Source organism: Oncorhynchus tshawytscha, linkage group LG20 (genome assembly GCF_018296145.1).
Source record: "Oncorhynchus tshawytscha isolate Ot180627B linkage group LG20, Otsh_v2.0, whole genome shotgun sequence".
NCBI lineage: Eukaryota > Metazoa > Chordata > Actinopteri > Salmoniformes > Salmonidae > Oncorhynchus > Oncorhynchus tshawytscha.
This window is the reverse complement of record NC_056448.1, coordinates 24,476,135-24,493,299: the sequence shown is the minus strand read 5'-3', so window position 1 is coordinate 24,493,299 and position 17,165 is coordinate 24,476,135. Positions and strand designations below refer to the sequence as shown.

General features: G+C 46.3%; 1 protein-coding gene across 1 annotated transcript in view; it reads right to left on the bottom strand.

Annotated features, from left to right (window-relative positions):
- mmp17a (matrix metallopeptidase 17a) overlaps positions 1–17,165 on the bottom strand; it is a 104,501-nt gene that overhangs the window by 23,557 nt on the left and 63,779 nt on the right. Inside the window, exons 4-5 of the mRNA XM_024382236.2 lie at positions 5,915–6,201; positions 1,510–1,686 (exon numbers count right to left, since the gene is read on the bottom strand). Coding sequence (XP_024238004.1) covers positions 1,510–1,686; positions 5,915–6,201 — 464 coding nt within the window. The remainder of the gene's footprint in view (positions 1–1,509; positions 1,687–5,914; positions 6,202–17,165) is intronic.

Here is a 17,165-nt window from a genome sequence, read left to right as displayed (position 1 = left end):
TTATGTCATCGTATCATCGATGAGAATGTCTCAGATGACAACCAAACTGACATCATATTCATTAAGTACCACTGCATATGTTCAATTGGTCGGATTACCAGAATATAGTTCATTTCCCCCCACCTTCTGATGTTCCCAGAATCTCTATGTTAACCAAGGGGTTTTCAAATGTAACCTCAGTAGGGTAGAGAGAGGAAAAAAGGGGGAAGAGGTATTTATGACTGTCATAAACCTACCCCCAGGCCAACGTCAAGACAATGGATAGAGGGGGTAGAGAGAGAGAGAGAAGGGGAGAGGTAGATAGATAGGCAGGTATATATACAGTGTATTTGGTAAGTATTGAGACTGACTTTTTCCACATTTTGTTACGTTACAGCCTTATTCTAAAATGGATTAAATTGTCCCCCCCTCCTCGTCAATCTACACACTTGGGGTCATTGTCCTATAATGGCAAAGCAAAAACAAACAACTGAAAATGCACAATTTCATAAGTATTTAGACCCTTTACTCAGTACTTTGTTGAAGCACCTTCGCCAGCAATTATAGCCTCAAGTCTTCTTGGGTATGACGCTACAAGTTTGGCACATCTGTATTAGGGGAGTTTCTCCCATTATTCTCTGCAGATCCTCTCAAGCTCTGTCAGGTTGGACGGGGAGCGGTGCTACACAGCAATTTTCAGGTCTCTCCAGAGATGTTGAATCGGTTTCTAGTCCAGGCACAAATCTGGGGAAGGGTACCAACATCATGCTGTGGGGATGTTTTTCAGCGGCAGGGACTGGGAGACTAGTAAGGATCAAGGGAAAGATGAACGGAGCAAAGTACAGAGCGCTTAGGACCTCGGACTGGGGGCGAAGGTTCACCTTCCAACAGGACAATGATCCTAAGCACACAGCCAAGACAATGCATGAGTGGCTTCAGGACAAGTCTCTGAATATCCTTGAGCGGCCCGACCAGCCCCGGACTTGAATCCAATCGAACATCTCTTGAGAGACCTGAAAATAGCTGTGCAGCGACGCTCCCCATCCAACCTGACTGAGCCTGAGAGGATCTGCAGAGAAGAATCGGAGAAACTCCCCAAATATAGGTGTGCCAAGCTTGTAGTGTCATACCTAAGAAGACTCAAGGCTTTAATCGTTGTCAAAGGTTCTTCAACAAAGTACTGAGTAAATGGTCTGAATACTTATGTAAATGTGATATTTCAGTTTAGTTTTTTTATTATAAATTTGCACAAAAAAAAATCGAAAAACTTGTTTTTGCGTTTTCATTATGGAGTATTGTGTGTAGATTGAGGGAAAAAAACTATTTAATCAATTTAGGAATAAGGCTGTAACATAACAAAATGTGGAAAAAGTCAAGGGGTCTGGATACTTTCTGAATGCACTGTATGTATTACTCACAGTGTTGGGAAACATTGCGGGGTAAGAAGCAGCTGTGGTGTTATGTCGCTATGTACTGTATACCCCTTAGCAGCATTTTTCCCATGATGATGAGGAGATTTGAGGTACGTACCGTAGAGCTGCCAGACACGGACCTTGTCCTCATAGGGGAGGTTGTACTTGAGTGGGTCCCCCACAGGGCCCTGGTAGTACGGCCTCATGATGGACTCTATGGCTGAAGTGTGGGCCAGGCCAATAGCATGACCAAACTCATGCACTGCTACCGCAAACAGATCCATCCCGTGAGAGTCTGAGGGGAGAGAGAGAGAGAAAGAGAGAGGGAGGACCGACGTGAGAAAGATAACAATGAGATTTCTCCATCCATCGGAGCAGAGAAAAGCTTTGATATGGCTTTCATATCATGAAAACACACCTCACTGACAGACAGAAGAATGCTATTACTACTATCTCAACTCTCCATTTTGAGTGTTGGACTGACCTACTGCACCTCTACTATCAAGTGTGTGGATTGCAGAGTGTGTTTCTCTTACTTCTGAACACATCTCCATATTGTCAGAGTTAAGAGGAGAAGCAGACAGGCACAAACGCTTTTAATGCTTTTAGGCACAACGCATAGAGAGATAGCTATGGAAATACAGTCTGAGCCGCAGGCTGTCATCCACAGTGCATGTAGTGACACCTGGAGCACCTCTTCCTCCTCCTCGGTGGAATTTGCACAAAAAAAAGAAAGAAAACCTGCTAGTCTGGCTCTGCTAAGCGAGACTAAGAGTTCAAACCTGCGGCTAAGAGATTTAGATTGCGGCTCCACCAAACTCGTTGGTGTGGTGTGTGTGTCAGCATGCCACAGCTAGCTAGGTTCCCTGTCGCTGTGTGCATGGCTAGCTTTAGATTAGCACAGGCTTGGCTGCGCCTCAATGTCGTACTCAAACACAGACAATGGAGCGAGGTGCTGGTATATTCCCTCCTGGTTAGTCACCAGGGTGATTGAAAGCCCAATACATGTCCTAATCTACAGGAGCACATTGTGCAGAAATGGAGTGGAGAAATGGAGTATGTATGAGAGGAAGGGAGGGAAGGAGGGAGGGAGGTTATGATACCATTTAATTTAAGGAGTATGCAGGGTGGAGGACGAAGGGAGGATGAGAGAAAGAGAGGATGGGAGAGACAGGGAGGGAAGCAGGGAGGTCATGGTATCTACAGCGCCATTTATTTTACACAGAGTCACTGTGGTGTTCATCCCTGTGACTACACAACAAACTGACTGCCTGTGTCCAACCTTGCCACACAGAGATTTGGCTGATGTTCTAGATTCAATTAAATGCTATATTCATTCAGTTGGACCCTGTTGGTAAAAGAGGTGTCTGGTCTGGGATGGTTAGCAGCAGGAGGTGCAGAGAGAGGGAGAGAAAGAGTGCAGGCCAGATGGAGTCTGTCTGTCCCATCAGATTTGGGGATGGGGACCCTCTATAAGCAAGCCACAGCTGGCCAGGGTCCTGCTTGGTAGGCTTTAGGAGGTCTGTGGAGGATGATAGTAAAGGCTGTGTGTGTGATGAGAGGAACATACCATATTCCCTTTAGACTACATCTGGTTCAGCCCTGTGATTGTTTACTCAGCCAAAATGCTATCAGCTTTGTGGAACCTGAGATAATCGGGGGAGAGAGAGGGACGCTTTAGTTCACTCTGACTCCATGCCCTGTTACTCCATCTCCAAATATGAATAGCGCTCCATTCTGATGTCTCTCTTCATTCCTCAAGAGAGGGCTGCTGTTCCTCTGTGGTGGTGGTGGTGATGGAGTACAGCCTGTTTGGCCATGGTGTGCAGCCTTGTCCCTGAGGAGCTGAGGAGCCAGTCAGCCAGAGCAGGGGGACTAAGTGACTGACTGACAGCTTGATATTGTGGATGAGCAGTGTGGCGCAATTTCTCCCCTTTACACTATCATTTCACTCTCTCTCTTTCACGTGTCTGTCTGTCCGTCCGTCCGTCCGTCCGTCCGTCCGCCCGCCCGTCCGCCCGCCCGCCCGCCCGCCCGCCCGTCCGTCCGTCCGTCCGTCCGTCCGTCCGTCTGTCTGCTGTCTGTCTGTCTATCTGTCTCTCTCTCTCTCTCTCTCTCTCTCTCTAACACAAACATGAACACACTGATGTGTGCACACGCGTTGCGAACCAAAGCCAAATTGCGAATGTCATCAAAACACACCTGCTTAATGAGCCTTTTGTTTCGGCCAGCATAATCATTCCGCATTAGCGAGCAACCAGCGGAGAGATAATTAATTAAAGCAATCTGCCTGCTGTCAAAACAAAAACAGCCTTTCCCTGGCTCCACTTATGTGACCCAGACCCCGAGAGTCTGCCCAGGCCACCCCATTGGATGTCTCCCCTGTCAATCAACCAGTGGAGAGCAGAACGCTAGCAAACTTAAATGGAGCATTTAGCATTCTGCTAGCTACGCTGTTCTCCAAACGCCCCGTTTCAATTCATTGCTAATTACAACACATTAGCAGATGGCCCTCAATAGGGGGGAATGTTCTAAGGCTCTGCCAAGAACAATACACTGGGATAAGTTTTCAGAAAATAGGCAAGGGGAGAGAGAAAAGAAGGGAGAGAGGGAAAGCAATTACTGGAATCCTTATTCCTCTGATAAGGTCCATCCTTCTTAAGAAGATTAGGGCCCCAGAAATCTGCTGAACTGCCGTGTTTCACTTCTAGCTCCTGACCTTACAAGTTTACAACTTCTCCAAAGATTATCTTCTTGTTTGAAAGTTGCAGGAACAACAACCCACTCCAATATCTAAAAGGGGATAGGGAAGAGATCCAAGGCCAGGCCTTGAATCCTGTTGCAGACTGACTAAAAAGCACCTTGATGACAGAATCACCTGTATGGCTCGCTATTATGACAGAAAACTAGGGACAACTAGTTAACGTTTAACTCTCTTATCTAACCCAAAGCACCAACGACATTTTCGGTACGCATGTCAAAGAACACAATCCTTCAGTGTCGTAAACACAACATTAACCATACAACACATGAAAAAACTCACCAAGGTAAGGCATTGGTGTCAGTTTTAGCAAGAGAGCTTCGTGGTTAGCACAGCCTACTGAGCCGTGGTGTCCACCCGACGGACTGTGAAGTTGAGAAGAAATTAAGAGCTGTTTAATTAACTGGCTCCTCTGCCTCGACGACTCACGTCTGCCGCCAGAGAGTCAAGGCAAACAAACACAAATAAATAGAGGACTAAATTCCTTGTTCAATCCAAGCAATGCAATTATACTAGGAATCTAGATGGTGGTGTGGGGCATTCAATAGTTTCAGTTAAAGGATTCATATCATAAGCAAATACTGGAGCGATCTCATTCCTTGTGTGGGTTGAGAAGGGTAAGTCATCATTTTCATCATTACCATTATCCTTCTCTTCCTGCTCATCATCATAATTTATTCATGCAATGTGCCAATGATGTGAGATTCTTGGAGAAAAGATGGATTTTTCAATAATCTTCCTCCATTTTCTCCCACATCAGTGAATCCGCCGCTCTATCCGCCCATCTTCTAAGTGTATTCCCCTGACCACTACCGTCTCTCCCCTCCCTCCCCCTGTACTCCACCTTCCAGGCGCCGTGGAAGCATCTGCTGCCTGCCTGGTCTGGCCGGTTGGGAGCCCTAATTGGAGCAGACTGAGCCGCTGTCCAGGAGGCCTCCTGCAGGACAGGGGGAGACCAGGGCACGGCCTGGCGGCCTGGCCCCATCAACATGGCACACCAGCTGGGTCAGTCTGCATCACGCAGCCCTGCTCCTCTCCTTCCCCCCACACTGAGGTCTGGTTTGGTGTATCTTTGGGAGAGTGATGTACTGTATCTGTCCTGTCAGAGAGGTCATGGGGTCAGCATACATCACACATTACATCACTTCACCTCTCCAGATGTGTTTGGTTGTCTTGCTATCTTTATCAAGGCAAGCGATGTGGAGGTATTGGGCTTGGCTAGAGTGGAATATGACTCTGGGTGCTCTCAGTAGTTCTAGTCTCATCATAGGTGGGGAGACGAAGGGGGAGCTCATTCTCTTTTACCCAACACTGTCTATGCTCACCTGCTAACCTCTTCCTCCTTCTGTCTCAGGCAGGACATAACAGAAAATGCATTAGTTTCTCCATCAGAGATGGACAGGAAGGGAGAGATGGAGGGGGGCACCTTGAGTCCACTCAGGCTGATGAGAACAGGGAGATGGGAGAGGGGGAAGTGGTGGGCAGTCGATCAGCCTAGCAGCAGCAGGCGGACTTAATGATTAATGAGAGCATCTGTGATTCTGGGAGCGGCTAGTCAGACTGAGTGACCCATTGCTGACCAACCAACTGCTAGAGCCGTGAGGTGTCACTGGGCATTGCACGCACGCACTCATGCACACACGCACACACACAAACTTCTGGAAATGTACTTCATACAAATAAATGAACAGTATAGCACATATACAATCCATGTACAATACACACTAGTCACTGAAGACACAGTAAACTACCAACCACTCACCTGGTGATCTGAAGGTCCAGGCCTCATCATCATCAAAGTGGGTGTCCCCTGCCGTGAACCTCTCTCCGGGGAAGAAAGCGTGTGCCACAGTGCCCCCCGGCCCGTCAAAGGGGTACCCGTCGTTGTGGTCAGCCTTGGTGAAGTCGATCTGGATGTCTGCGTCGTTGCCCGCCACTTCATGGAAGTTGAGGGGGGAGATGTCACTCCAGACCTTGAGAGCGTAGTACATGAGAGCCCGTACCGTATCTCGACCCAACAGAGGAGACTCCTTAGGAAAGGTACGTATCCTGGAGGTGGAGAGGAACGAGAGGAGAAGAGGGAGAGGAAGAGACCAAGTGGGAGAAGAGGAGAGGGGAAGAAGGAGAGGATGAGACAAGTCGAGTGGAAGCAGATGAAAGTAGGAACAGGAGTAGAGGAAAAGAGGGCGAGAGAGGAGAAAAAAGATAAGAGGAGGAGAGAGTGAGATGGGGAGAGGAAAGGTCAATATTAGAATACTGTATAAGTACACTGGCAGAGCTGCATTCACTGGTCAACAAATTTCAACAGGTTGTCAGTTCATGAATGAGTATAGGCCTTGTTTGCAGATACACACTGATTGTATCTCCTTTTCCATTTCATGGCTTGGTGAGTCCTCGCAGTGGAAAACAGATTGACCATAGCGTTCAAATGCATCAACATCTTTGAAGTTGCGGAGAGATGAGAGAGAGGAGAAAGACACAAAATGAGCTTTCAGGGAATAGCTTTCGAGGCACTATCCTCCCTTCTCTCTCTCACTCTCTTCCTCCCTCTCTCCCTCGTATCTCTGTCTCTCCCTCTGCTACAGCAGTAATAGGATTTGAATAAACAGTGGGGCAGTCATACTCTCGCCCTCTCTCTTCCATTCTCCTCTTTCTATTTCCTAGCAACCAGAGTCATATAACTACCATTAGCCAAGGTTGCTGGCTACTCAATATGTGAAATGAACAAAAATATAAATGCAACATGCAACTATTTCAAAGATTTTACTGAATTAATGTTCATATAAGGAATCAGTCAACTGAAATAAATTCATTAGGCCCTAAACTACAGATTCACATGATTTCACTAAGAGTACAGATATGCATCTGTTGGTCACAGATACATAAAAAAGGTAGTGGCGTGGATCCGAAATCCAGTCAGTATCTGGTGTGACCACCATTTGCTTCATGCAGATTGATCTCCTTCGCATAAAGTTGATCAGGCTGTTGATTGTGGTCTGTGGAATGTTGTCCCACTACTCGTCAATGGCTGTGCGAAGTTGCTGGATATTGGCGGGAACTAGAACACAAATCAAATCAAATTTATTTGTCACATACACATGGTTAGCAGATGTTAATGCGAGTGTAGCGAAATGCTTGTGCTTCTAGTTCCGACAATGCAGTAATAACGAACAAGTAATCTAACTAACAATTCCAAAAAAACTACTGTCTTATACACAGTGTAAGGGGATAAAGAATATGTACATAAGGATATATGAATGAGTGATGGTACAGAGCAGCATAGGCAAGATACAGTAGATGATATCGAGTACAGTATATACATATGAGATGAGTATGTAAACCAAGTGGCATAGTTAAAGTGGCTAGTGATACATGTATTACATAAGGATGCAGTCGATGATATAGAGTACAGTATCTACGTATGCATATGAGATGAATAATGTAGGGTAAGTAACATTATATAAGGTAGCATTGTTTAAAGTGGCTAGTGATATATTTACATCATTTCCCATCAATTCCCATTATTAAAGTGGCTGGAGTAGAGTCAGTGTCATTGACAGTGTGTTGGCAGTAGCCACTCAATGTTAGTGGTGGCTGTTTAACAGTCTGATGGCCTTGAGATAGAAGCTGTTTTTCAGTCTCTCGGTCCCAGCTTTGATGCACCTGTACTGACCTCGCCTTCTGGATGACAGCGGGGTGAACAGGCAGTGGCTCGGGTGGTTGATGTCCTTGAGGATCTTTATGGCCTTCCTGTAGCATCGGGTGGTGTAGGTGTCCTGGAGGGCAGGTAGTTTGCCCCCGGTGATGCGTTGTGCAGACCTCACTACCCTCTGGAGAGCCTTACGGTTGAGGGCGGTGCAGTTGCCATACCAGGCGGTGATACAGCCCACCAGGATGCTCTCGATTGTGCATCTGTAGAAGTTTGTGAGTGCTTTTGATGACAAGCCGAATTTCTTCAGCCTCCTGAGGTTGAAGAGGCGCTGCTGCGCCTTCCTCACGATGCTGTCTGTGTGAGTGGACCAATTCAGTTTGTCTGTGATGTGTATGCCGAGGAACTTAAAACTTGCTACCCTCTCCACTACTGTTCCATCGATGTGGATGGGGGTGTTCCCTCTGCTGTTTCCTGAAGTCCACAATCATCTCCTTAGTTTTGTTGACGTTGAGTGTGAGGTTATTTTCCTGACACCACACTCCGAGGGCCCTCACCTCCTCCCTGTAGGCCGTCTCGTCGTTGTTGGTAATCAAGCCTACCACTGTTGTGTCGTCCGCAAACTTGATGATTGAGTTGGAGGCGTGCATGGCCACGCAGTCGTGGGTGAACAGGGAGTACAGGAGAGGGCTCAGAACACACCCTTGTGGGGCCCCAGTGTTGAGGATCAGCGGGGAGGAGATGTTGTTGCCTACCCTCACCACCTGGGGGCGGCCCGTCAGGAAGTCCAGAACCCAGTTGCACAGGGCGGGGTCGAGACCCAGGGTCTCGAGCTTGATGACGAGCTTGGAGGGTACTATGGTGTTGAATGCCGAGCTGTAGTCGATGAACAGCATTCTCACATAGGTATTCCTCTTGTCCAGATGGGTTAGGGCAGTGTGCAGTGTGGTTGAGATTGCATCGTCTGTGGACCTATTTGGGCGGTAAGCAAATTGGAGTGGGTCTAGGGTGTCAGGTAGGGTGGAGGTGATATGGTCCTTGACTAGTCTCTCAAAGCACTTCATGATGACGGATGTGAGTGCTACGGGGCGGTAGTCGTTTAGCTCAGTTACCTTAGCTTTCTTGGGAACAGGAACAATGGTGGCCCTCTTGAAGAATGTGGGAACAGCAGACTGGTATAGGGATTGATTGAATATGTCCGTAAACACACCGGCCAGCTGGTCTGCGCATGCTCTGAGGGCGCGGCTGGGGATGCCGTCTGGGCCTGCAGCCTTGCGAGGGTTAACACTTTTAAATGTCTTACTCACTTCGGCTGCAGTGAAGGAGAGACCGCATGTTTTCGTTGCAGGCCTTGTCAGTGGCACTGTATTGTCCTCAAAGCGGGCAAAAAGTTATTTAGTCTGCCTGGGAGCAAGACATCCTGGTCCGTGACTGGGCTGGGTTTCTTCCTGTAGTCCGTGATTGACTGTAGACCCTGCCACATGCCACTTGTGTCTGAGCCGTTGAATTGAGATTCTACTTTGTCTCTGTACTGGTGCTTAGCTTGTTTGATAGCCTTGCGGAGGGAATAGCTGCACTGTTTGTATTCAGTCATGTTACCAGACACCTTGCCCTGATTAAAAGCAGTGGTTCGTGCCTTCAGTTTCACACGAATGCTGCCATCAATCCAAGGTTTCTGGTTAGGGAATGTTTTAATCGTTGCTATGGGAACGACATCTTCAACGCACGTTCTAATGAACTCGCACACCGAATCAGCGTATTCGTCAATGTTGTTGTCTGACGCAATACGAAACATCTCACAGTCCACGTGATGGAAGCAGTCTTGGAGTGTGGAGTCAGCTTGGTCGGACCAGCGTTGGACAGACCTCAGCGTGGGAGCCTCTTGTTTTAGTTTCTGTCTGTAGGCAGGGATCAACAAAATGGAGTCGTGGTCAGCTTTTCCGAAAGGGGGGCGGGGCAGGGCCTTATATGCGTCGCGGAAGTTAGAGTAACAATGATCCAGGGTCTTTCCACCCCTGGTTGCGCAATCGATATGCTGATAAAATTTAGGGAGTCTTGTTTTCAGATTAGCCTTGTTAAAATCCCCAGCTACAATGAATGCAGCCTCCGGATAAATCGTTTCCAGTTTGCAGAGAGTTAAATAAAGTTCGTTCAGAGCCATCGATGTGTCTGCTTGGGGGATATATACGGCTGTGATTATAATCGAAGAGAATTCTCTTGGTAGATAATGCGGTCTACATTTGATTGTGAGGAATTCTAAATCAGGTGAACAGAAGGATTTGAGTTCCTGTATGTTTCTGTCATCACACCATGTCACGTTAGTCATAAGGCATACGCCCCCGCCCCTCTTCTTACCAGAAAGATGTTCGTTTCTGTCGGCGCGATGCGTGTCGAAACCCGCTGGCTGCACCGCTTCGGATAGCGTCTCTCCGGTTAGCCATGTTTCCGTGAAGCAGAGAACGTTGCAGTCTCTGATGTCCCTCTGGAATGCTACCCTTGCTCGGATTTCATCAACCTTGTTGTCAAGAGACTGGACATTGGCAAGAAGAATGCTAGGGAGTGGTGCACGGTGTGCCCGTCTCCGGAGTCTGACCAGAAGACCGCTTCGTTTCCCTCTTTTTCTGAGTCGTTTTTTTGGGTCGCTGCATGTAATCCACTCCGTTACACTGGTTGTAAGGCAGAACACAGGATCCGCATCGCGAAAAACATATTCTTGGTCGTACTGATGGTGAGTTGACGCTGATCTTATATTCAGTAGTTCTTCTCGGCTGTATGTAATGAAACCTAAGATGACCTGGGGTACTAGTGTAAGAAATAACACGTAAAAAAACAAAAAACTGCATAGTTTCCTAGGAACGCGAGGCGGCCATCTCTGTCGGCGCCGGAAGTAGTAGTAGCCGGAAGTACACGCTGTCATACAATTCGATCCAGAGCATCCCAAACATGCTCAATGGGTGACATGTCTGGTGAGTATGCAGGCCATGGGGCTGTGCATTATCATGCTGAAACATTTATTTTTTATTTTTTTATTTTACCTTTATTTAACCAGGTAGGCAAGTTGAGAACAAGTTCTCATTTACAATTGCGACCTGGCCAAGATAAAGCAAAGCAGTTCGACAGATACAACGACACAGAGTTACACATGGAGTAAAACAAACATACAGTCAATAATACAGTATAAACAAGTCTATATACAATGTGAGCAAATGAGGTGAGAAGGGAGGTAAAGGCAAAAAAGGCCATGGTGGCAAAGTAAATACAATATAGCAAGTAAAACACTGGAATGGTAGTTTTGCAATGGAAGAATGTGCAAAGTAGAAATAAAAATAATGGGGTGCAAAGGAGCAAAATAAATAAATAAATAAAAATTAAATACAGTTGGGAAAGAGGTAGTTGTTTGGGCTAAATTATAGGTGAGCTATGTACAGGTGCAGTAATCTGTGAGCTGCTCTGACAGTTGGTGCTTAAAGCTAGTGAGGGAGATAAGTGTTTCCAGTTTCAGAGATTTTTGTAGTTCGTTCCAGTCATTGGCAGCAGAGAACTGGAAGGAGAGGCGGCCAAAGAAAGAATTGGTTTTGGGGGTGACTAGAGAGATATACCTGCTGGAGCGTGTGCTACAGGTGGGAGATGCTATGGTGACCAGCGAGCTGAGATAAGGGGGACTTTACCTAGCAGGGTCTTGTAGATGACATGGAGCCAGTGGGTTTGGCGACGAGTATGAAGCGAGGGCCAGCCAACGAGAGCGTACAGGTCGCAATGGTGGGTAGTATATGGGGCTTTGGTGATAAAACGGATTGCACTGTGATAGACTGCATCCAATTTGTTGAGTAGGGTATTGGAGGCTATTTTGTAAATGACATCGCCAAAGTCGAGGACTGGTAGGATGGTCAGTTTTACAAGGGTATGTTTGGCAGCATGAGTGAAGGATGCTTTGTTGCGAAATAGGAAGCCAATTCTAGATTTAACTTTGGATTGGAGATGTTTGATATGGGTCTGGAAGGAGAGTTTACAGTCTAACCAGACACCTACGTATTTGTAGTTGTCCACGTATTCTAAGTCAGAGCCGTCCAGAGTAGTGATGTTGGACAGGCTGGTAGGTGCAGGTAGCGATCGGTTGAAGAGCATGCATTTAGTTTTACTTGTATTTAAGAGCAATTGGAGGCCACGGAAGGAGAGTTGTATGGCATTGAAGCTTGCCTGGAGGGTTGTTAACACAGTGTCCAAAGAAGGGCCGGAAGTATACAGAATGGTGTCGTCTGCGTAGAGGTGGATCAGGGATTCACCAGCAGCAAGAGCGACCTCATTGATGTATACAGAGAAGAGAGTCGGTCCAAGAATTGAACCCTGTGGCACCCCATAGAGACTGCCAGAGGTCCGGACAGCAGACCCTCCGATTTGACACACTGAACTCTATCAGAGAAGTAGTTGGTGAACCAGGCGAGGGAATTATTTGAGAAACCAAGGCTGTCGAGTCTGCCGATGAGGATGTGGTGATTGACAGAGTCGAAAGCCTTGGCCAGATCAATGAATACGGCTGCACAGTAATGTTTCTTATCGATGGCGGTTAAGATATCGTTTAGGACCTTGAGCGTGGCTGAGGTGCACCCATGACCAGCTCTGAAACCAGATTGCATAGCAGAGAAGGTATGGTGAGATTCGAAATGGTCGGTAATCTGTTTGTTGACTTGGCTTTCGAAGACCTTAGAAAGGCACGGTAGGATAGATATAGGTCTGTAGCAGTTTGGGTCAAGAGTGTCCCCCCTTTGAAGAGGTGGATGACCGCAGCTGCTTTCCAATCTTTGGGAATCTCAGACGACACGAAAGAGAGGTTGAACAGGCTAGTAATAGGGGTGGCAACAATTTCGGCAGATAATTTTAGAAAGAAAGGGTCCAGATTGTCTAGCCCGGCTGATTTGTAGGGGTCCAGATTTTGCAGCTCTTTCAGAACATCAGCTGAATGGATTTGGGAGAAGGAGAAATGGGGAAGGCTTGGGCGAGTTGCTGTTGGGGGTGCAGTGCTGTTGTCCGGGGTAGGAGTAGCCAGGTGGAAAGCATGGCCAGCCGTAGAAAAATGCTTATTGAAATTCTCAATTATGGTGGATTTATCATTGGTGACAGTGTTTCCTATCTTCAGCGCAGTGGGCAGCTGGGAGGAGGTGTTCTTATTCTCCATGGACTTTACAGTGTCCCAGAACTTTTTGAGTTAGTGTTGCAGGAAGCAAATTTCTGCTTGAAAAAGCTAGCCTTGGCTTTTCTAACTGCCTGTGTATAATGGTTTCTAGCTTCCCTGAACAGCTGCATATCACAGGGGCTGTTCGATGCTAATGCAGAACGCCATAGGATGTTTTTGTGTTGGTTAAGGGCAGTCAGGTCTGGGGAGAACCAAGGGCTATATCTGTTCCTGGTTCTAAATTTCTTGAATGGGGCATGTTTATTTAAGATGGTTAGGAAGGCATTTTTAAAAAATATCCAGGCATCCTCTACTGACGGGATGAGATCAATATCCTTCCAGGATACCCCGGCCAGGTCGATTAGAAAGGCCTGCTCGCAGAAGTGTTTCAGGGAGCGTTTTACAGTGATAAGTGGAGGTCGTTTGACCGCTGACCCATTACGGATGCAGGCAATGAGGCAGTGATCGCTGAGATCTTGGTTGAAGACAGCAGAGGTGTATTTAGAGGGGAAGTTGGTTAGGATGATATCTATGAGGGTGCCCGTGTTTAAGGCTTTGGGAGGTACCTGGTAGGTTCATTGATAATTTGTGTGAGATTGAGGGCATCAAGTTTAGATTGTAGGATGGCTGGGGTGTTAAGCATGTTCCAGTTTAGGTCACCTAGCAGCACGAACTCTGAAGATAGATGGGGGGCAATCAGTTCACATATGGTGTCCAGAGCACAGCTGGGGGCAGAGGGTGGTCTATAGCAGGTGGCAACGGTGAGAGACTTGTTTTTAGAGAGGTGGATTTTTAAAAGTAGAAGTTCAAATTGTTTGGGTACAGACCTGGATAGTAGGACAGAACTCTGCAGGCTATCTTTGCAGTAGATTGCAACACCGCCCCCTTTGGCAGTTCTATCTTGTCTGAAAATGTTGTAGTTTGGAATTAAAATTTCTGAATTTTTGGTGGTCTTCCTAAGCCAGGATTCAGACACAGCTAGAACATCCGGGTTGGCTGAGTATGCTAAAGCAGTGAATAGAACAAACTTAGGGAGGAGGCTTCTAATGTTAACATGCATGAAACCAAGGCTATTACGGTCACAGAAGTCATCAAAAGAGAGCGCCTGGGGAATAGGAGTGGAGCTAGGCACTGCAGGGCCTGGATTCACCTCTACATCGCCAGAGGAACATAGGAGGAGTAGAATAAGGGTACGGCTAAAAGCTATGAGAATTGGTCGTCTAGAACGTCTGGAACATAGAGTAAAAGGAGGTTTCTGGGGGCGATAAAATAGCATCAAGGTATAATGTACAGACAAATGTATGAGACATGAGACAAACATGAGGTGATGGCGGCGGATGAATGGCACGACAATGGGCCTCAGGATCTCGTCGCGGTATCTCTGTGCATTCAAATTGCCATCGATAAAATGTAATTGTGTTTGTTGTCTGTAGATTAAGCCTGCACATACCATAACCCCACCACCATCATGGGGCACCACCATTGCCCACACAACGCCATACATGCTGTCTGCCATCTGCCTGGTACAGTTGAAACCGGGATACATCTGTGAAAAGCACACTTCTTCAGTGTGCCAGTGGCCATCGAAGGTGAGCGTTTGCCCAATGAAGTCGGTTACGACGCCAAACTGCATTCAGGTCAAGACCCTGGTGAGGTCGACAAGCACACAGATGAGCTTCCCTGAGACGGTTTCTGACAGTTTGTGCAGAAATTCTTTGGTTGTGCAAACCCACAGTTTCATCAGCTGTCCGGGTGGCTGGTCTTAGACGATCCCGCAGGTGAATAAGCCGGATGTGGAGGTCCTGGGCTGGCGTAGTTACATGTGGTCTGCGGTTGTGGGGCAGGTTGGACGTACTGCCAAATTCTCTAAAATGTCATTGAAGGCAGCTTATGGTAGAGAAATGAGCGTTCAATTCTCAGGCAACAGCTGTGGTGGACATTCCTGCAGTCAGCATGCCAACTACATGCTCCCTCAAAACGTAACAAATCTGTTGCATTGTGTTGTGTGACAATACTGCAAATTTGAGAGTGGCCTTTTATTGACCCCAGCACAATGTGCACCTGTGTAATGATCATGCTGTTTAATCAGCTTCTTGATATGCCTCACCTGTCAGGTGGATGGATTCTCTTGGTAAAGGTGAAATGATCACTGACAGGGATGTGAACAAATTTGTCCACTAAATTTGTGAGAAATAAGCTTTTTGTGCATATGGAAAATATCCGATTTTCTATTTCAGCTCATGAAACATGGGACCAACATTTGACATGTTACGTTTATATTTTTCTTCAGTGTATATGGCTAAAGGAACCCATAGATAGTTCACATGCTCAATAGCTTTTGATGCACGGACGGGGAGGGCAGTGAAGTCAGGGAGTGGGGGAGTAGTGGAGGGGTGGGTAATAGCAGCCTGCTAGCCAAGGTCAGAGGCAGCCTCCCCTGCATCACAGATGAGCTCTAGAATCCCATGACATTGGCTGTGTTCACACCCGCTATCTGAGCAAGTACATTAAAAATACATTGACCATCATGGCCCTGGAGCCGGTCTAGGAATAGCATTAAGTAGGAAATATGATTGCTACGCTGAGAATTTCTATACCCGCTGGCGAAGTCCAACATAATGTGTGTGTGTGATAAAAACCTTTTAATGAATAAATACTTTCGTAATATTGTGAAACCTTTATTTGACATTCACAATTTAAGTGCACAAAGCAAGAGCAAACAGCACAAACAAAACATTTTCCAATTCTTGGAGGTGAGTAATAGACGATAGAACCTTGAGAACCAATAGAACCTTTAGACCATAGAATTACAATGACTTTTATTTCTATGCTTTAGAAACTTAAGACAGACAGAGGTAACCTTTCTGTGTGTGACAGACTGCTGTTTCGACCACAGGCCCTGACTCTGGCTCTGACTCTGATACTTTCACCAGCCTGGACGAGTCTGGAACCATTATGGTGTCATTATGTCATTATGTGGGCTGTGCTGACAGGGCATGGCAACTGGAGGCTATCTGTGTGTGTATGTGTGTGTGTGAGCACTGTAAATCCTTGTGGAGACATAAGGTTGTGACACACAAAGGGATAATTGACCCTGAGCTGTTGTTTGAGGGACTTTACAGTAGTATAATTTTGGAAGAGGGTGTACGACACTAGCACTCCACCCGCAAGCACACACTCCACCCGCATGCATGCACGCACCTCACCCGCATGCAGGCATGCACACACGCCACCCACATGCAAGCACGCACTCCACCCGCATGCACGCAAGACACACGCATTATTCTCCAGAACAAAATCTAAATGCTAAAGCACACTAGGGCTGGGTGATATGGCCGAAATATCATATCATCACGGTATGTAATGACGATATTTGATGCTATTTTTTGTTCTTTAATAATAAAAGTAATAAAAGCTTCATGAGTAGTGAGTGACCTTGGAGTTGCAACACATACATTCTAAGTGAGTCTTTCTCCATTCTGATTGTTTTATAATTTTTATAGTATTTTAAATTTCTCAATTGCCTGCACTAATTTGAGATCATTTCAACACTGGGTTGCACGATATTGGCAAACAACCTAGGCCTTATTTTTAACCAAATGTTGCAATTTACTTGCAATTTAGAGCAAAACACTTGGGTGAACTGTAGGAATCACGGAAATATAATTCTTATTCTAATTCTATAATAGAAAAGTGTTGTTCGACATGACAACAAATTAAAATGCCAGGGAGGAGTAATTATGACAGGGTAGGAACCAAAGTGTTTCCTAGGGAACCATATAATCTTTGGCTACATTGAATGTTTTCTCTTAGCTACTTCATGTAGCTAACATATCCATGCTTCACGTATTCCTCTTTGATTTAGAAGATACTGTTGCACAAACGACATGCTGATTTAGGTCTACACCTTCACTGGCATTATTAGGCTGTATAGCTAATTACGTTTGCTATGGTTCAGTACATTTAATAGCTAGCTAGCCAGCTAACTAGCGATTCGCATTAGCGGCTAACAAGATTTAGGCCCAACTTGCTAAGAAAAGACAAACTAGCTGTTTGCAGATATAAGAAACACAAACGCATAGTGTAATTATAGAACGTTAGTGAATTGATATTAAGAAGCAAAGTGAAAACAGCATCGTTGTCATCAACATTGTTGCATGTGCTGCATTGACCATGCAGACTGAACGCAAGTGT